The 20,501-nt window shown below is 50.5% G+C and overlaps 2 protein-coding genes across 19 annotated transcripts in view; both read left to right on the forward strand.

Moving 5' to 3' along the window:
* Nucleotides 1–255: 255 nt before the first annotated feature.
* LOC122365979 (uncharacterized protein K02A2.6-like) lies at nt 256–4,886 on the forward strand. Of its 17 annotated transcripts, none has more exons than XM_043337683.1 (3): nt 256–2,299; nt 3,259–3,416; nt 4,120–4,886. In XM_043337683.1, the coding sequence occupies exons 1-2, from the start codon at nt 341–343 to the stop codon at nt 3,400–3,402; spliced, it is 2,103 nt and encodes a 700-aa protein (XP_043193618.1). In that variant the 5' UTR covers nt 256–340; the 3' UTR covers nt 3,403–3,416; nt 4,120–4,886. The 17 variants fall into 17 exon arrangements, with proteins under 17 accessions (XP_043193618.1, XP_043193621.1, XP_043193622.1 ...); XM_043337686.1 differs by having other exon boundaries at nt 256–1,575; nt 2,133–2,299; nt 3,259–4,886; XM_043337687.1 differs by having other exon boundaries at nt 256–1,213; nt 1,444–2,299; nt 3,259–4,886.
* Nucleotides 4,887–9,005: 4,119 nt separating this feature from the next.
* The window catches only part of LOC122365971 (polycystic kidney disease protein 1-like 2), a 91,185-nt gene continuing 79,689 nt past the window's right edge, over nt 9,006–20,501 (forward strand). Inside the window, exons 1-2 of one of the 2 annotated variants that reach the window (XM_043337670.1) lie at nt 9,006–9,341; nt 10,119–10,299. The gene's annotated coding sequence lies outside the window, so the exon portion shown is untranslated. The remainder of the gene's footprint in view (nt 9,342–10,118; nt 10,300–20,501) is intronic. The other variant, XM_043337669.1, reaches the window with a different exon arrangement.

Consider the following 20,501-nt stretch of genomic DNA (forward strand, 5'->3'; position numbering starts at 1 on the left):
CTGCTCACCGCAGAGTACGCGGTAAGGCGGCGGACCGTTCGCCGAGCTTTGGACTCATGTCGCCGATGCCGTCGCTTCCGATGTCTTCCCTTGTAGTGTATTGCTCTGCCTTGATGCTCTATTGCTCTGTCACGGATCGGTGAGGTCACGGCTTGCCGTGACGTCAGCGCGTATGTGTACTGCCGCCGCGTCTGCCCTGGGGCACGGTGGGGTCGGCCGCGGGCCGGTTGGGGCCGCGGGCCGGAGTGTGCTGGGTGAGCCAATACAGTACAGACCAGTTCGTTACAGTGGCGACGAGAATCACTGGACTTGAAGAGGAGGTGGAACATTTGGCACAAGTATGGTACATGGAGCGTTGGGTGAGTTTGATCCGGGCAATGAAGGAATCGGAAGTTACTTGGAACGGTTTGATTTTTACTGTGAGGCAAATGGGATCTCAGCAGCGGAACGGAAGAAGGCTGTTTTTCTGTCAACTGTAGGCCATGGCACGTTTGATATAATTAAGGATCTGTTACACCCAGTGGGGCTTTCTGATGCGTCCTTGGCCGAAATAAGAGACAGTTTACTTCGGCATTTCAAGCCTCAAAGCGTGGAAATAGCGGAACGGTTCAAATTTTTCAAGCGGACACAACAGTCGAATGAGTCTGTGAGTGAGTATATTGCTACGCTGAGGAAAATGGCCAAGGAATGTAATTTCGGTGACTATTTGAATACGGCGCTCAGGGACCAGCTCGTATGTGGAATGAAAGATGTCAAGTGTCAGCGAGAGCTGTTGAGCAAGTCTGATCTGACATTGGAATCTGCCCTGCAGCAGGCCAAGGCCATGGAGGCGGTGCAGAGAGAGGCTTCTTGTTTCAGCGGAGAGGTGGCCGCGGCTGCTAACCGGGTGGCCAGTGGGCCGCAGCGGACCATCAGAAGCGCCCAGCCCGGGCACAGGGACGCGCCGACATCAGCTGACTCAGCTAAGTACGGCCGATCGTGCTGGCGCTGTGGCAATCGGCATGGTGGGAAATGCCGATTCGAGTCCGCCAAATGTTACGCATGTGGTCGTCAGGGTCACATTTCAAGATGCTGCCGGCAGCAGGCGTCTTCAGTTCACCACCAGGGAGTGTCTGGAGAGCAGCCTGATGATGACAGCGGCGCGGTGGAGCCGGTCCTGCTGGAGAACTTGTCGACTCCGAGTCAGCCGGTGTATGTGGTTAACCGCGCCCAGGTGAGCTCGCCACCTATTTGGTGCCCTGTTCAGATTTGTAGCACGCAGGTTAACATGGAGTTAGACACGGGCGCTGGTGTCACATTGATTGATGAACACACATACCGTCGTTTTCAAAAGCGTCCGAAGTTGAATAGCAGCCCCGTTAAACTGAGATCGTTTACTGGCAACACAATACCTGTACTGGGTGAATTCAGCACTGACGTGACGTACAATGGTCGGCTGTACAGGCAACTCCCGATCGTGGTCGTCCATGGATCGGCTCCATGCCTCCTGGGTCGGAACTGGCTGGAGAAGATGCAGATCTGCTGGTCTGACGTGCACGCGCTGAGGACTTCACATCTACAACGACTCAAAAGCAAGTATGGCTCTGTGTTTCGTGAGGGGCTGGGCACATTGAAAGGTGTAGAAGTCAGGCTTGATATCGACAGAAGTGTTGTTCCTAAGTTTTTCAAAGCTCGCTCTTTACCATTTGCGTACAAACAGAAGGTTGAGGATCAGTTAGACGCAGACATTGCTAGTGGTGTGCTGGTCCCAGTTAGGAACAGCCGCTGGGCAGCGCCCATTGTACCAGTCGTGCGGCCTGACGGGCGCATTCGTGTCTGTGCGAATTTTAAACTGACTGCAAACAGAGCTGTGAAACTTGACAAGTACCCACTGCCCAAGACAGAAGAAATGTTTGCAAAGCTAGGATCGAAGAAAGTCTGGTCCAAAATTGATTTAGCACAGGCCTACAATCAGGTTAAGATACATAAAGACTCACGAGATATTCTCACCATCAACACTTCTCGTGGGCTCCTGCAGTACACCAGGATGCCATTTGGAGTAAACTGTGCTGTAGGAGTTTTCCAGAGGGAGATAGAGCGCGTTTTGAGCGGCATTCCAGATGTGGTTGTTTACCTTGATGATGTGCTCGTTGGCAGCCAGTCAGAGGAAGAACACTGGAAGGTGCTGGGATCGATCTTCAGTCGACTGGAGGCTGCTGGACTCCGAGTTCGGGAGACCAAGTGCGCGTTCTTTCAAGACAGCGTGGAGTATCTGGGACATCACATGAGCAGGGATGGAATTCGGCCGACGTCAGACAAGGTGAAGGCTATCGTGGATGCCCCCCGCCCCGCTAATGTGACTGAGCTCAAGTCTTTCCTCGGACTTGTTACATACTACTCGCGATTTATAGCGCAGCGTGCCGAGGTCTTGTCTCCCCTGTATGACCTTTTAAGGGCAGGGGCCAGCTGGACATGGGGGCCTTCACAAGAGAAGAGTTTTAATTCTGTGAAAGACGCTCTGGCCTCCCACACTTTGTTGGTTCATTTTGATCCAGAAAAACAGCTGATTCTTACCACCGATGCATCATGCAGGGGGGTCGCTGCAGTATTGGCTCATCTCGATGATAATGGTGTAGAGGCGCCGATCGCTTTCGCCTCTAGAAGATTGTCTGTAGCAGAGCAAAAGTACAGTCAAATTGAGCGTGAGGGCTTGGCGGTCATCATGGGAGTAACCAAGTTCCACCAGTATCTGTGCGGGGTAACTCGACCATTCTTCCTCGTCACGGATCATAAGCCGCTCTTCAAGTTGTTTGGGCAGCATGAGGCGTTGCCTGAGATGGCGTCTGGGCGAATCAGGCGCTGGGCTCTCAAACTGTCTGGTTATAATTACCGCATTCAGTTCAAGCGAACACATGAGATTGCCAATGCCGATGCGCTGAGCAGGCTGCCCAGTCCTTACATTGAAGGAGCGCAGCCGGAGGAACTGGTTCTTCATGCAGATGAGGACTGGTCTGGTGCTGAGGTCGGGGAAGCAGGTCCTCAGCCTGAAGAGTTGGAGCTGTTGACAGCGCAAAGCTGGTTAGATGCGAAGCAGGTGGCCAAGCTGACCAGCATGGACCCAGTGTTGTCGAACGTTGTGCGCCTTGTACAGTTTGGAGGGTGGCCCACTCAAATTCCGGAATCGCTCAAATGTTTCGCCCCTAAAAAGGATGAACTGTCACTGACGGCTGGGGTTCTGCTATGGGGTCATCGTGTTGTGATTCCAGATGCTGCCCGCAGAGCTGTGCTGATGGAGCTGCACGTCGGACATCCGGGCATCGGCAAGATGAAGGCGTTGGCGAGGAGCGTCGTCTGGTGGCCCGGCATCGACCAGGATGTGGAAGCAGTCGTCGGAGGGTGCACTGCGTGCCAGGAGAGTCGTGACTCGCCACCGCATCGTGAGTTACATCCGTGGCCGTGGCCCACGAAACCCTGGTCCCGCATTCACGCGGATTTTGCCGAGCCAGAGAAGGGGAAGTATGTGTTGGTAGTTGTTGACAGTCATTCTAAGTGGATAGAGGCAGAAGTCATGTACAGTACCGCATCGGCTCCGACGATCAATAAATTCCGGGCTATGTTTGCGAGATGGGGATTGCCGGATATGATCTGCACTGATAATGGGACAACTTTTACCTCGACTGAATTTCAACAATTCTTGAGAGAGAACGGCATTGTGCATCGCACGATAGAGCCCCGTCACAGCCAGGGTAATGGTCTCGCAGAGCGAGCCGTCAAGGAGGTAAAGTTGGCCTTACAAAGGGAGTCTGATAGCGGCGGACCGTGGGACCTGAGACTCACCAGATGGCTGATGAGACAGCGCACAACACCTCATTCAACAACCATGGTGACACCCGCTGAACTAATGATGGGTCGCAGGCTTCGCACACGGCTAGATCTGTTGTTTCCAGATATAGGCAAGACAGTCCTTCAGCAGCAAAACAGACAGAGGGCGTACTTTGACCGAACGGCTCAGTGTCGGCAAATGCTGGTTGGCGATGCGGTGTTCGCGAGAAATTACGCTGTTGGGTTGCAGTGGCTGCCTGGGGTGATCGTCGGCACCGATGGCCCGGTGTCTTACGTGGTCCGTTTGTTTGATGGCAGGCTTTGGAGACGGCATGGTGACCAGCTGAGGAGGCGGCAGTCAGCTGAGCCGATCAGTCCGCCGGAGGCGGCGTCACGGGAGGTCCGGCGGCCGTCGTCCGATGCTGCTGTCCAGCCCGGGCGACCAGGTGGAGCGTCTCAGGGGACTGCACCGCCGGCACCGCTGTCGTCCGCCGTGCAGCCGTCGCAGTCGCGGCCGGGGGCGCTCACTCAGCAGCCGCCTCCGCCCAATGTTCGGTCGTCGCCGACGCGGCCGGGGGTACCGGCTCAATCGTCGCATCGGCCGTCGCCCGTCTCCGCCCCGTCGTCACTCGAGCCGGGTGGGCCGCCGCAGCCGTCGGCGGACGTTTGGCCGTCGTCCGCTCCGGGAACGTGTCCGGCGCCGAGCTCACCGGATGGGACTGGGCCTCATCCAGAGGTGGCGACATCTGTGGAGCGGACATTGCGGCGCTCGACTCGAACGCGGAGAGCGCCTGAGCTATATCAGGCAGGGAGTGGGATGTGATGGCCTGTTACCTGTACTAGTGTTACGAGGAAGTGCTTAGTTAAGGAAGGGGGAGTGTAGTGTATTGCTCTGCCTTGATGCTCTATTGCTCTGTCACGGATCGGTGAGGTCACGGCTTGCCGTGACGTCAGCGCGTATGTGTACTGCCGCCGCGTCTGCCCTGGGGCACGGTGGGGTCGGCCGCGGGCCGGTTGGGGCCGCGGGCCGGAGTGTGCTGGGTGAGCCAATACAGTACAGACCAGTTCGTTACATCCCTACAGGTCGCCAGAGGGGGTGTTGCCGAGTTTTCGCGTGCAGCCGTCCCGACCGTTCGCCAAAGTGGGCGTCGACTATTTCGGGCCACTGTACGTACGTGGACGGCAGCGCTAAAAAGGTATGGGTACTTCTCATCACCTGCGCCACCTCCCGTGCTGTCCACCTCGAGCTAGTTCACTCCCAGTCGACAGCTGACCTCGTCCTGGCCCTGAGGCGGTTCTTTGCGCTTCGTGGGACACCTGCGCTCATCTACAGCGATAACGCGACGACCTTTCGCGCGCTGCTGGGTCAGCTCCCAAGGTGTGTCACCTGGCGGTTCATCCCTGAATCGGCCCCATGGTGGGGAGGCTTTTGGGAGCGCATGGTGGGTGTAACGAAGGCGGCTCTGCGTGCATCGTTGCACCTCTGTCATCTTTCATTTGAACAGCTGTCTGTCGTTCTTTATGAGTTGGCGTTTTTTGTCAATCTGCGCCCCCTCACCCAGGGTGATGGGGAGGACCTGCTCACGCCAGCTCATCTGCTGTTCGGTGTGACCACAATCGATGGTGTTGTGTGCCCGACTCTGACGGAGTCCCCACTCAACAGAGCCTGGAGGCACCGCCGGAGGGTGTCTGACCAGCTGACTCGGCGGTGGAACAGCGAGTATCAGCGCGCGCTCCGCTGCTGGCACCGGTCGCCGCGGGGGCAGCCGAACCGGACACCGGAGGACGGAGGTGGGAGACGTCGTGCTCGTCCACAACGAGGGGCCGCGCGGACGGTGGCCTCTCGCACGCGTGACCGAGCTCCTGGTCGGACCGGACGGCCAGACCCGCGCCGCGATCATTCAACTGCGCGGTCGCCGTATGCGCCGACCTCTCAGCCGGCTATTTCGGCTGGAAGCGGCCCGTGAGGCGCCGTGAACCGGACCCGGATCGGTGGTTAGTCTGGTGACACGGTTGCGACTGTCCCGGTGCGCGCGCGATGCGTTGTTGTGATTTGTTAAGTTGCTGTACCTGTTTTCTGTTCTTTCGAAATCTCGCCCCGATTTCGAGTGGGGAGTATGTGCGAGTTTTCCCCTAAATACTTTCATCGCCGAAAATTACCCCTAAGTGATTGCTGCCATTTTTATTTGGTAACCGGAGTTGAGGCCAGTGGCGCCACACGCAACAATACAGAGTCACCAGTGAGACGCCGTGCTGTTTGTGCGTACCGATGCTACCAGAGGGATACCGACCGAAGATTTAACCGATTTAACTACATTAACGTAACGTAACTTTCAACATCGTTCCTGATAAATTCTGAGCAAATGCGAAGTGCTCGAAGATAAAATCCCAGCACGACTCCAGTTTTTGTTCGACTGCTGTGCGCCGAGTAGAAGTGTATCAGGTCGTTCTTGTTGGTGGGCTTCCGGTACACTGAAAATACAGCCTTGTTGCCCCGATTATGGATGCACGCGTCCAGAAATGCAATAGTGCCATCTTCCTCCTCTTCGGAGGTAAATTGTATCTTCTGATGCACACTGTTCAGCTGCTGCAAAATACAATTTAAATCCACATCTTTGTTGATGATGACCAGAATGTCATCGACATACCGGAGCCAGGTCGTATCGGTACCAGCAATGCTCAGGAAGTGGTCCGCTTCTAATGTCTCCATGAAAAGGCAGGCGAGTACCGGGCTCAACGGCGAACCCATCGCCAGGCCATCAATCTGCTTGAATTCGGTCCCTTCAAATTCCAAAGCCCCAAATTCCACGCAGAGACGTACCAGCCTAACAAAGTCTCCCTTGGCACTGGAAGAGTAAAGAAGTATTTATTGGACTCAAGTACCCGCCAGGTCTTTTATGTCAGCTAGAGAAGAGGGCCGTCAAAATACGAGGTAGAGCTTCAAACGCCACAAGGAATAGCAAGAGGAGGTATCTCAGTCCCAGCATCAAAAGAAGTAGAAGCTGTGGACAATTTTGTAAGGGAAACTATCAATATTTCATCCCCAGCGGGCCTGACCATTAAAAACCTTGTACAAACGAAGAAGAAAGGTTCTACTAATGAGGATAGTGTCGTTTACAAAATTCCTTGTGGTGCATGTGATAAATGTTACGTCGGTGAAACATACAGGGGCATTAAAACCAGGCAAAAGGAGCATAAGAGTGACCTTAGGTACCACCGTCTGTCCAACGCCCTTGTGAACACGTAGATGAAGCGGGACATCTCCCCAACTGGGATGATATGTCTGTGTTGTGTAGGGGTTTGACAAAGAAGCATAGGCAGGCTGTAGAAGCTGCTTATATTCACATCTTTGACAATCTAAATGGTAATGCAGGAAAAGTGAAACTGAGCAGATTTACGGCTGAACTTATTTTGCACGATCTAAAAACTAGAAGTGCGAAGTGAGAAACGACGTGTGTGAAGCATTCCTATTTGAATTTTAATCTGTGTCGCAAACTTTTTTGACAACTGATGTTTAGGCGAATTATTTACATTTTATTTTGTCTTTATGGCTTGAAAAAGATTTATATCGAAACACATGTGTAGCCAACTTAAAGTAATATAACCAAAAACGCTCCCATTGTTTTCCAATTATAATTCAAGCCAATTGTGGTTTTGGTCTCAGTCGCAAACCCCTGAGTCCACGTTACAGTTCTTGGCCCAGCCCATCCACAGCCCATCGATCCTTAATGTTTGCGTGCCCAGCCCAGCCCATAGCCCAGCCCAGGCCATGGCCCATTGGGCTGGCCCGGCCCATGGCGAACACTGGCCTTAACCCGCGCCCCAGTGGCGGTCTCAGCCAACTTCGCCCTAGTGGGGGGGGGGGGGGCAATGTTACCACCCACCTCTAACTCAAAAACTAAGAGAGCTAGAAAGACGCGGTAAAAAGCAGTCGATAGCTCTCAATGCGTACGCTTGAAAGTATTTCAGCCATTTTTCATCTTAGAGCAATATTGGGGTCACCAGAGGTCATCAGAGGTCAAAATTTGCCAATGGTCATCATATTTTTCAGAAAACATGCCGTTATCTCAGGCACTATGGTAGCTAGAAAAACGAATGGAAAAGCAATCGATAGCTTTTGAACTCGTCTTTTGATAAGGTCATTATCAAAATTGACCTCAGGTCAACGGTTTAGCCTCCAGAGGGCAAAAACTCCAAAAATAGCTGTTTTCACGAAAAGTGTTTTTCGACAATAACTTTCGACTACAAAAAGCCACGACATTTCTATTGCCAGCCAGAATCGTGTTCCTCTCGCCGAGACGCGTCGAATGAACTATAATTTGACCTTGAAAGGTTAACTTGAAAATTTGACCTCAGGCCAAGGTCATGACCTGACCGGAAAAGGTCATGTTGCATATCATTCGATGCGTCTCAACAAGACAAACACAATGAGACCATCCCCAGCGTTCTATCTCTTTCCAATCGCGAGTTGTTGGCAAAAATCTGTTTGTAGCCTCAAATGACCTCGGATGACCTTTCTAGAGGCTATCAGCAAAAATGACACCTTGGTCATCACGGGTGGTCCAAATCATAATGATTCTGAAATATTTGGACTGTTCCTATGCGTACACACGGATCTAGCGGCATTTTCATTTTTCTATTTTTGGCATGGGATAACCCAGAGGACCAAGGTCATATGAAGGCAGAAGACTGCTTTTGCTGCGGTGCACTGGAGTGAGTAATAGAACCATACATAAAAGAACCCTAGAACCAACTACGAAGCTCGTGTGATCTGTCAGTCACTTGAGATTGGAAGTTGTATCAGTTTGGCAGTCTTTATGCAACTTGAATCATGTTATGATAGAACATATTCAATGAACGGTACACAAAAAAGGTGTAACGTACTACGTAGGGTGAAAATGCTAATGGGCCACGATGGTGAGAAATATTGTTTATAAGTTTTACTAATGGCAGTGTCTATAGATGTTTATCCATAGACCGTGGTCTATGGATTTACGGTGACCGCATACCGTTTATCCGCATACCGAGATCTATGGATTAAAACTCGCTGTGCAGAGGTTTATGGTTGATCAAGTGCCGATATGGATTGATGGCTCATATGATCCGTCAGCTATGAGACTGGAAAATACTTCAGTTCGACAGTCATTATGCAACACAATCACGTGCACGTGAAATAGCAAGAATAGAAATTATATATTGCAGCTGCAGCATGAAAAACCGGTTTGCATTGCACGTGATCATCTGCAATTATTTTAGGGCCTTTGGCTTGCGGTATTTAACCAGTATTCGGAGAATGTGTGAAAAGCAAGCACAAAGAGCTATTGTATATTTTGACTTACAATAGATCAAAGTAATCGTTTGTTCTATTTGTGGCATCTCAAAAATAGTAGCCCAAAAAAGACATAAACCAGGAAGTATACCTATAATTAATCACTTTGACAGCCACGCAATTTTGTGCAGTTAAACTATAGGCTCTTGTATAACATCTTGAAAGCGATTGTGGGAAGACCATGTTAACAGACATAAGATTCATACAAAAGGTAAGTTTCTTTCTCATTTCAGCATTCTGATTATACGTATATGGCCGATTGAAGATCGCAAAACTTTGCATGGATACTGGCCTAGTGATTCGTTGACATGTCATCACCTAGCTAACCTTGACTCAATAACTACCTCATCTATCAAACATCAAAGGCTGCTGTCTTTGATTTATTATCGCTACGCTTGACATTACAATCATTATCCCGCGCACCGACGGGGCTTGATATCCACCCCCGTCTGAGGTTCTTCGTGACTAGCAAAAAAAAAAAAAAAAAACGCGGTTTGGAGTGCCGCAAAATTTGGCATGACTTGCTACATCAATTGCACACGTGTTAAAATGTGTACCAGTACAAATCTGACCTCCTACCTTCAAAGGTCATATGTCACTAGGTCGCTTTGAATGACCCGACCTTAACTCACTTTTGCAACTTTGTCACCGTGTTGGAGTCACAATAGATGAACGAGTCCTTTGAAGTCGCATAGTGTACATAACTAGATAATAAGACCATAGGTATTAGGTAGGTACCTGCAATTTGTAAACCTCATAATTTTTATATCGATGGTCTAAGGTCAGGTCTACTCGTATTTCCGGATCTCCTCATCATAAGTAAATAGGAAAATATCGCATGACTTATTTTTCCACTGAAACGCGTCGTAAAGGCCAATTATACCATGAATTACATCATTCATGACCAACCTTGACTACGTTGATATTCTGTTTGCTATTGGACAACTGTAAGGTCATGTGCTTAGCAGCTTGACCGGGACTGTTTCAGCGTCGGTGGCAGCCAGTGACGTCGCTGCGGCAGCCGACACTGGTGGTGCCGCTGCTGCTGCTGCTGCTGCTGCTGCTGCTGGGTAGCGGCCACAGAGCGGCCGCAGCTCCGCCGGCGTGCCGCCAGACTCAGGCTGATTCGCACTGTCACACGCTCACTTCGCTAACGAACACATCATTTGGTAAGCTGTGTAAACAATGCATGGTGGACGCAATCTCACTCATTTATTTCTGCTTATTTCATGGCATGCGGGAGTGACAAAATTATCAGGGTATCTATTTTTTCGCCACTTACACATAGGTAGTTTCATTTCCGATGTTAGATGCAGTAATATTGGATGATTGAAATTTGAATGCATGAATGCCCCTGATAGCGGTTCAGTCAACTCAGCAGTGAATTGAGCTTGCAGCCAATCACCAGGTGCTGATTGACTGATGCTTGGCCTCTGCCAGAGGTGGCTTCATTCAATACATTCTTTCGTAAGGCAAAACAAAAATCCTACGTAGGGGAGGGTGGGGTAATTTGGCCGTTTTTTTTTTTAGGAAGCGCTGTAGCTCAAAATTGGCGACATATTTCTGCACTCTCTCAACGCTGGCAGGTGTAGCAACTAGCATTCATTTTACTTTCTTCTACAGTATGCTCAGCTGAAAATGATAGAGCAACTACTTCTACCTGAATTTTGACGTTTTAGAAATTGGCCCGATAGCAGGATTAATTTTTTGACCGGTGGGATGGGGCAAATAATTTGGCCGGTGTTTATTTAACCCGCGTCCCACGGGGGGGGGGCTTTCATAGCCCTCTCCCGTTTTTCTGCAATAACTTCTAAACCGCTTGACGTATCGTCGCCAAACTTTCAGTACCTTCGGCTGCATCAATTTGACACCTTGTGTCATAATTTGAACTTCGTATCTACCATAGATCGGCCGCCGGAAATGACGTCAAAGTGACGTCATGTTCGGCCGATTTCGACGCAAAATATTGAACCACGGGAATCGCTCCTAACAGCTCAGTTTTTAACCCGCGCGGGCCGCGCACCGACGGGGGTCTGCGCCAACTTAGTACCGACGGGGGGGGGGGGGGGGCGGATGACCGCCCCCCTGAAATCTCGAGAACGAAGCAAGATAGCGACAAGCGTTAAACGGCATCGGATACGCACGGACAAGGTCTACAATGTTTACTAAGGTCTTTTTCAGGTCAGGTCAAAGATCTACCATAAAAAGGCAAAATGGCGGCGCTAGATATGTAGAGTTTTTCTCGAATAACTTTCGAGTTAGTCGAGATAAGAACAGACTAAGGGCATTACCGTGATCCTCTCGTCAATCCGCATCGAATGATATATATGTTAACCTCGAAAGGTCAAGGTCAAAGGTTGACCTCAGGTCACGTGGCCTTGAGGTCATCATGTATATCATTCGATGCGTCTTGACGAGCTGAACACAATGAGACCATCCGCGTGGTTGTATCTTGTTCCTGTACGGATTTATTGGCAAAAAACCTTTGGCGACCTTTGATGACGTCACATGACCTTACAGCTGCCCAACAGCAAACCAGACCTCAAGATAGTAAAAGTTGATCGTATATGAAGTCATGTATGGTATATGGGGTCATTCCGACCCGTTTTAGTGGCAAAAACAGGGAGTTGATTTTTCCCCATTGACTTGCCTATGTTAGGCCACAGGCAGCGTATCCATCAGTCGTGTATTGGTGCTCAATACAGGCATTGCACCAGCAGCAGCAGCACCAGCGGCAGCACCCGCGCGTGGCGGCTCCCCGGTCCAGAATGACCGCCGCCCCCGGCTGCGGCCGTGACCCCACGCCGCCGGTGGCAGCGGCGCGCCCAGCGGGAGGCGGCCCGCAGAGGCGCACCCAGCAGCGCGCCGAGAGGGACGCCTCACCCCGGCCACGCAACGCATACACAGCCAATACATAACAATACATAACCCAACACATCTCCCCCCTAAATAAATAGCGCCTTAGGCTGTAATTGTACACATGGAGGCGTCACTTCAGCGACAGCATGTTGGTGATGATGTCCACCACGCTGGCGAACCCCGCGCCGTCGGCGTATGCGACGCCGTGGGCGCAGGCGGCGGCGTCGAGAATCGAGCGCCGTCTGCGGTGTCGGAAAACGAGCGCCTTCAACGTGCGAGCATCGCCTCGAACTTCTCGGTGGCCTCCCAGCGACGTATGCCTGTCGGTAACGATCAGTTCAGGGCAAACCATACGGGTGACGATAATAACTAACTCACATACATTTATCAAATTTATGCCTGTTAAGGGAGATCTCACAATCTGGAGACTATTCGAACGACATGAGGACTTTCATAATGCTTTTTTTACGGGTCAGGGTATCTAGCCGGTGGCCTGGAAATCCGTCCGTATCGTGTCACGTATGGACGGTTAGCGGGCATGTACGGTTGTTCCGTGACAGTTTCACCAGAACTCCAAACGAAACCAGGGAGCGGGGAACTGCTCTCAGATATAATGTTTGGGTCCTGACTCTGAGTGGTGTGCCCGTCGTCTGTCCGCCGCTCTGGCCGTTGGGGCGTAGCCGCGCGGTCCTCATCGTCATCCCGGCCTCGCAGCTTCACAGGTTTCAGGTGGTCATGGTGTATCCTGATAACCTTCCCACCAGGCATACTGACCTTATACGTGACTCCTTCCTCAGTTGGGCCTTGTTTCTCTATCACAGTCCCTGGTCCCTTGTAGTGCAATGCCAGCTTGCGTTTGCCTCCAGGACAAGTGGTGTGGTCCCTTACCCAGACCTTCTGACCCGGCATGTACGGTGTCTCTCGTGCTGACTGGTCGCGGGAATCCTTCATGTTGGCCGCTGCTTGCTCGATTTTTTCACGGACTTCTTCATGTGCATGGCGTAGCTGACGAAGCTTGTGTTCTAGGTAGGTGTCGACCATCGAAACCTCCTGACGTGTTCTGAATAGCTCATCGACGGGAAGGCGAGCTTCACGTCCGTGCACCAGAAAGAAAGGCGTGAAACCGGTCACCGAGTGCCTGGACGTGTTGTAGGCGAATGTGAGGGACGCCAAACGATCGTCCCAGTCGGACCCACATGGCTTGATGTATTTTGATGACATGTCTTTGAGCGTCCGATTGAATCGCTCTACCATTCCGTCGCTTTCTGGCCGATAAGGTGATGTGCGAGTCTTTTCTATGCCCATTCACTTACAGAGTGATTAGAAGACGGCCGATTCGAACTGTCGGCCTTGGTCGCTGTGGAGGCGCTCCGGTACCCCGTGGTGCAGTACCAAATGGAACATGCACTCGGAAACTGATTCAGCCGTTTGATTTGGCATGGCATATGTGGTCACATACTTGGTAAAATAATCCATAATGACTAGGGCGTATTTGTTTCCACGTGCGGATACTGGCATCTCGGTTATATCGACGGCCACTCTTTCGAATGGTCTCGAGTATGTCTCTGTTTGGATTGGTGCTTGCATTTTTGGCGTTGGTTCGTTCCTCCTCTGACACAATTCGCATGTTTCGCAGTGCTGGTTAACATCCTTGCTCATCCCTGTCCAAAAGAATCTAGCCGCCACTTTTTCCAAAGTGAGCGTCTTTCCCAAATGGCCTGAAGTCTCGTCGCCGTGCAACATCTCCAAAACCACCTTGCGATACGTTTTGGGGAGGAGCGTCACCGAATCGCTGTCGCTGCCCGATCTCTTTAGTTTCATGATGCCCTTATCTATGAACAGCTGGTCGAAAAAACGAGCCATCGTTCGTAGAGAGCTACTCTTTTTCTTGAGCTCCTTCCTTGGGGGTAGCTTCCCCGCTGCCAACCAGTTCTTGACTTCATTCAGGACGGGGTCCAGATCCTGTTCCAGCTCTAGCTTCCCGAGGGTAATTTCTTCCCGAGAGGCTTTGTGGTTGGCGGTTAAGAGCTCGCTGACTCCTGCATCAACTGTTGGATCGGTGAAGTCGGTGACAGGCCTCGACAGAGCATCGGCATTGCCGTTGTCACTACCCTTTCGGTACTCAACGACGAAGTCGTACGTGCTGAGCTCAACGGTCCATCGACCTCTCCTCCCAGTGGCATCGCCGTCAACGTTGATGGATTTCGGGATGTTTTTTAGGGGTTTGTGGTCGGACGTGATGGTGAATTTAGTGGCTGCGAGGTAGTGACGAAAATGTCTGATGGCCCACATGATCGCCCACAGCTCCTTGTCGTACGCTGGCCATCGTCGTTCGCTTTTGTTTAGCACTTTGCTGGCATACGCGACGACTCTCTCTTCGTCATCGACCATCTCTGTGAGAACAGCTCCCACCGCAGTGTTTGAGGCGTCAGTTGCGAGCCTGAACTCCCCTTTAAATGTCGGCAGGGTCAGGATTGGATGAGACGTCAGCTGTGTCTTGATGTTATCGAAGCTTTCTCTGAGCTCGTCAGTCCACTCGAGGTCACCTTTCTTTTCTGCGGCTTCTCGGATTGGACGCACCAGGTCGGAATAGTTTGGAACGAACCTGGAGTAGTATCCTGCCAGTCCCAGGAAGCTCTTTAGATCCTCTGCTTTTCGCGGTCTAGTCCAATTGCGCACCTTCTCTATGTTGGCTGGGTCTGGTTCGACGCCTCTCCTTCCCACCTTGTGTCCGAGGAACACCACCTCGTCTCGAGCCAAGCAGCACTTCCTTGGCTTTAGCTTCATTCCTGCTGCTCTTATCCTTTGAAATACTTCCTCCAGGTTCTTTAGATGTTCTCGTTCGCTCTCTCCAAACACGATTATGTCGTCGATATAGACGAGGCAGCTCTTGGAGTCCATTCCAGCCAGCACCAGCTCCATCAGCCGCTGGAACGTCGCTCCTGCCTTCTTCAGGCCGAACGGCATCGCTCGGAAGTGGTGGAGACCTTTTCCTGTGCTGAAAGCAGTCTTCTCCCTGTCCTTCTCGGCGACGTCAACCTGCCAGTAACCTGACGCCATGTCGAGAGTTGAGAAAAATTTTGCTTCGGCGAGGCTGTCGAGGCTCTCGTCCACCCTCGGCAAGGGAACTGGCAAGCTTTGTGTGACGGAGTTCACTGCTCGGAGATCGATGCAGAACCTGAAACTGCCGTCTTCCTTTTTCGCCAGGACAATTGGTGAGCACCAAGGGCTGGAACTTTCTTCAATGATCCCTTCTTCAAGCATCTTTTCTTTTTGTCGTTCCACCTCCTCTCTCAGCTTTACTGGGATTCGTCGTGGCCGTTGACGTACTGGCGGTGCATCGCCAGTTTTGATCTGATGTTGAAGGAGAGTCGTTTTTCCGATGTCTGCTTCGCCTTTGCTAAAAACATCACTGAACTCCATCACTAGCTGCCTTAATGAAGCCTTTCCCGTTTTTGAGAGCACCGCTGACTCCAGTTTGAGCTCCTTCATGAGTTCATCGATCGTCCCCTCGTCGACTGCGGCTGAAGCAACCGATGTGTCTGGAATGTCGTAAATACCTCTCCCATTCTCCTGGATTGAGTACAAAAGTCCTATCTCTGTATATGCCTGGAGGGATCGTAATTGCCTCACTCCCGATGTTTGCGATTTGAACCGGGACCTTGGCTTCGCTCGTCACCGCGGTGACCACGCGAGGGATTCTCCATTCTTGCTCGTTCCCCACGGGCTGTGGCTCGAGCACCCCTTGCCAATTGACTTCCTTGGTGACTTTGACACCACCGTCTGGAATCTCGACGTCGACCTGAACGAGCGTCTGAGACTTTGCCGGTATTGTAACAGGCGAGCATGTTAGTACCCTGGCGCGCTGGGGTCGTAGCTCTGCGTATGTCGGGAGTGGAATCTCCAGGCTGCCGACCCTGAAGACCCCTGCCTTGTCGTCTAGCACTGTTTTATGCTGGCAGCAGAAGTCTCGGCCGAGAACGACTTGGTAAATCAGACCTGGAATTACCAGCATAGGCTGGATGAATTGCAAAGCCTGTATGGAGAATGACACTTCTGCCTGTGTAGTGACCTGTATTCTCTGCCCACCCGCCTGAGTTATTGCTCCAAAATGCCCTCTGCGGGACGAGTGTTTCGGTACGACCGTCTGGGCGAATTCTTGTCCGATCTTTGATGCGTCGGCTCCAGAATCAATCAGGGCCCATACGCTGCGCCCTTCGACTTCGATTTTGATGACAGAAGCGCGCTTGGTGTTTGGTTCTTGCCCCGGCATTGCCGGAGTATTCTCCACAGCGCCAGATATGTCGCGTGCAGGGCTCGAGGGAGCGATGCCCCCTGCTGCGACTGGCGTTCTCCAGCATTCGGGTAGCGCGTGCCCGTACCGTCCACAACCCTGGCAGGGAATACCGGGCGGAATCGCGCTCAGTTTTGCCCTCGGGGTAGCGGCTCGTGCTGTCCGTTTATGTCGGTTTGAAAACTGCGGACAATCACGTTTGAAGTGGGCGGTATCGCCACACAGGTAACAAACGCCTCGTCTACTGCCGGTCGGTTTGCGGTGCTCGGTCAGCTGGACTTTCATTTCATTTAACTCACTCCGGAGTTCTCCAAGAATGGTCAGAAAATCTGGTGCCTGTCCACCCTCGATGGATTGCGCTTCTTCAGACGAAATTGCCACAGCCGTGTCATGACCGGCGGACGCCCGCATAACGGCGAGAGTGAGGTCCTTTTCCCAAAGTCTCTGGACAACTTCCTCCGCTTTTTGAAGCGACAGCACAGTGTGGTCATTGTGCAGCTTCTCTTGAAGCTTAAGATCGCTCAGACCACACAGGAAGTGATCTAGCGCTATATGATCCACCTGTTCACTGGATAACCCCGGGTGTGCCAGATTTGCAAGTTTTCGGACGCGATCCGCGAATAACTCTATATTCTCTTCAGGCAGTTGACGGATAAGACGCAACTGAGCCGAGCCCGTCGCGTGTCGCAACTAGATCCAAATTTCTCTTGTAGGACCCCCTTAAGTTCCCTGTAGTCGCTCCTGGCTCTTTTGTCCAAGTTCCCGCAAATGTCCAAAGCAGCACCATCCAGCAAGTCGAGCAGGGCAGCTGCTAGTTTTGCCCCCTCCAAGTCGCCAAAACGCGTCTCAAAACGGAAAATCCACGTTTCCCAATTTTCCTCCTCGCGACCGCTAAATTTTGTTGTGCTGTGAATTTTTAAGTACAGTTCACTCGCCATTTTGGGCGGTGATGATCGACGACTAATAAATATGATCGTATCGTCCAACGATACGGTATGCAATGACCAACGGGTAATTTGAAAATCGTGTCGTGCAACGACAACGCTATATAGCCCTATGATCGTATCGCCCAACGATACGTTATGCAATGACAAAACCAGATAATTTGAAAATCGTGTCTTAAACGACCACGCTATCTGTGCTTTATGAGCTGTAGGCGCTGCCAGTGCCTCAGCGTGATTTAATATTTGCCTAACATAATCGACCTGAAATCAGCAAAATCTGGGTCGAGAACGACTGCACCTTTTCCAAATTTCAGGTCGTAGGCTAAGAGCTCATCTATCGTAAATCGATAGCATACTCGTAAGAGCTGCTAAAACGGTTATTGTTTAAACAAGCATAACTCAAAAGTAGGGAGCGTAAATGAGCTTACCTTGACCGCGCCAATGTTAGGCCACAGGCAGCGTATCCATCAGTCGTGTATTGGTGCTCAATACAGGCATTGCACCAGCAGCAGCAGCACCAGCGGCAGCACCCGCGCGTGGCGGCTCCCCGGTCCAGAATGACCGCCGCCCCCGGCTGCGGCCGTGACCCCACGCCGCCGGTGGCAGCGGCGCGCCCAGCGGGAGGCGGCCCGCAGAGGCGCACCCAGCAGCGCGCCGAGAGGGACGCCTCACCCCGGCCACGCAACGCATACACAGCCAATACATAACAATACATAACCCAACACCTATAATGGGGAGCCCGAGAAAATGACCTGACCTTAGGTCATCGATATCAAAATTCAGTGATATATAAATTGTAGCTACTAATGACCTTATAACATCCTGCGGCTTTCAAAGGCCTCCGACATCTACTGTAGCTCTGGCAAGGTGACAAAGTTGCAAAAAAGTGACTTGAGGTTTGGTCATTCAAAGTGACCTGGTGACCTGACCTTAAAAGATAGGAGGTTTTAATTTGCACACCATGTGTAAAATTGATGAGAAAATAGTCGTACCAAATTTCGCGGCGCTAAGCGCCGTGGTTTTCCCGCTATTCGCGAAAAACCTCAGGGGGGCGGATATCCGCCCCCCGTCGGTGCGCGGGTTAAGCTAGATTCAATTTCTTTGCATAAGAGGACTCAAAATGGACTGCGCTATCAAACTGATATCTAAGATTTTCATTTTTTTTGAAAATTATATATACCTATTAAAATTCAAAATTTGTATTTTTACCTTAAAAAAAGTTTTTGACTTTTCGAAAAAAAATGGAATACATATGATAGAACACATGATTATGACCTATTCTAGCAAGTTTTAGCCAGATATATTTAACCCTCGCACGACCAGGCCATTTCTCATAACACGAACGACCAGGGGGGGGGGGGGGTTGTTACGACCCCCCCTGGCGTTTCGAAACGGAAGGTCGTAGAGCTTAGCGGAAAAATTCCAACGGATTGCTCTCAACGAGATCTCGCGATTGGTGGTATATTTTTTGGTCCTAGGTCAACATTTGACCTACTTATGACCGGTCAAAGGTCAAATTTTCCGAAAAAATCAAACTTTTTCAACTTTCCGCGGCGATTGCGGCAAAACGGTGGGAGATATCGACTTGAAACCTTCACTATCGTGTTCCTTAATCAATTCTCTATCGTTTGGTATGTATTTCGTTTCCCTAGCTCTAAAAATGGCGCGTTGGGAGCGCCGGAAGTCGGCAAGGTCACAGTCGGCGGCAGAAATTCGAAAAATCAAAATTTAAATTTTTGAAATCTGATTGTATTTTTGGATTTGGGAGGTCCATTTGCTCCCTATAGAAGCTAATATTGCTGCATATTCCCATTGAGGTGACAAGAATTAGCAAAATAGTGGTTCGGGCGCTTTTCAAAAATAGTACCGGACGCTGTTCCTCTTGTGACGTCATAGCTCCGTGACCTGACCTGACCCGGTCAAATTTCTTATACCATATGATAGCCAATACTTGCCTTAACATGCATGGGAAGTTTCATCACGATCCATCAACCGATGTCCGTACCACCGGCAGGAAACCTCGGGCGTTGGCACTCAGTTTGTGAAAATCCGGCCGGAGGCTGTACCTCTTATGACGTCATAACTCCGTGACCTGACATGACCCGATCAATTTTATTTCGGCAAAAGATGCGCAAAGGTTGCCCCAGAGGGTATTGAAAATTTCAGCCCGCTACGACAAGCCGTTTAGCGTGCACTTCGAAAAAACCTCAGGGGGGGTTGATACAACCCCCCCCCCCTAGGCGTTCTAGGGTTAACAAAATGGCCAAGCTATACGCATTATAGCAAAAAATGCACAATTTTAATTGTTTTCAAATAAATGTTTCAGTACGAATTTGACATCGTACACCAATATAAAATGCACCATTGTGTTCCTGAGCCCAAACTACATACGATAGATATGTTTTTTGTTGAAAAATTTCAACTTTAAAATTGACCTTTTTTTAACTGGAAGTGGCCTGACCTAGGTAAATTCAACTTAACATGACCTTGAATGACATAAACGACATCGAATTCGAAATATAGGTATGGCCTAAATGGATCATATAACATGATTCACGTGACCGACTTATGATATAAGATTCCCGTGACCTGTGATGACCCGACCCTGACCTGAAAATCAAAGTACAAGTTTGGTACCCTCAGGGTATCTAACACATCCGTTCACGAGTGTGTAAACCAAAAATCAGTCTGATCTGACTTGTAACACGGCAGCCAGAGCCCATAATGTGAACAAGCTAAACATCGATAATTTTTACTTTGACCTGACCTGTGACGTCATTGGTGACCTTGAGGTCAATGAAATTAGGTTCCGCTCGAAAGTTTTTCCGGAACTATCAGACACCGTTTCAATTTTGACGATCGGCCCAGTAGTTTTGGAGTTAGGAGGTGGCTATGAATAGCCCCCCCCCCCCCCCAGTAGGGTGCGTTATACACAGACCCCAGTGGGGCGCGGGTTAAGGCCTTGATTCTATTTTACAGGCGAGTCAGCTTCAGGGTCAGTAATGACATGTGTCCTATACGAATTTAAGGCTGACTCTGACTCGGCGTCGGCCTTATATTAGAAATATTTTGAATCATGTCTTATTTCAGCATTTTCCTCCACAACTGAAAATGCGCTTCCTTTTTATACACTGCGAAATAAAACATTTGCATTTTATTTGTGATAAAAATATTTTCACAATGAAACTTATAATTAGTGAATAGTGAGAGGGCATTGTTTGGGAAAAATCGTTAGCTTTTTATTCTAGTGAGGAAATAATCCACTAATTTCAAT

The sequence above is a fragment of the Amphibalanus amphitrite genome, unplaced genomic scaffold (genome assembly GCF_019059575.1).
Source record: "Amphibalanus amphitrite isolate SeventyFive unplaced genomic scaffold, NRLGWU_Aamphi_draft 000775F_arrow, whole genome shotgun sequence".
Lineage (NCBI taxonomy): Eukaryota > Metazoa > Arthropoda > Thecostraca > Balanomorpha > Balanidae > Amphibalanus > Amphibalanus amphitrite.

What these genes read in the sequence shown, in the direction of transcription:
- LOC122365979 (XM_043337676.1), top strand. Translation starts at nt 341, where the DNA reads ATGGTACATGGAGCGTTGGGTGAGTTTGATCCGGGCAATGAAGGAATC. An exon ending in ACATCAGCTGACTCAGCTAA is followed by an intron (nt 967 to 1,081) that starts GTACGGCCGATC and finishes TGCTGCCGGCAG; the next exon opens with CAGGCGTCTTCAGTTCACCA. An exon ending in ATGTGGTTAACCGCGCCCAG is followed by an intron (nt 1,214 to 1,443) that starts GTGAGCTCGCCA and finishes TCGGCTGTACAG; the next exon opens with GCAACTCCCGATCGTGGTCG.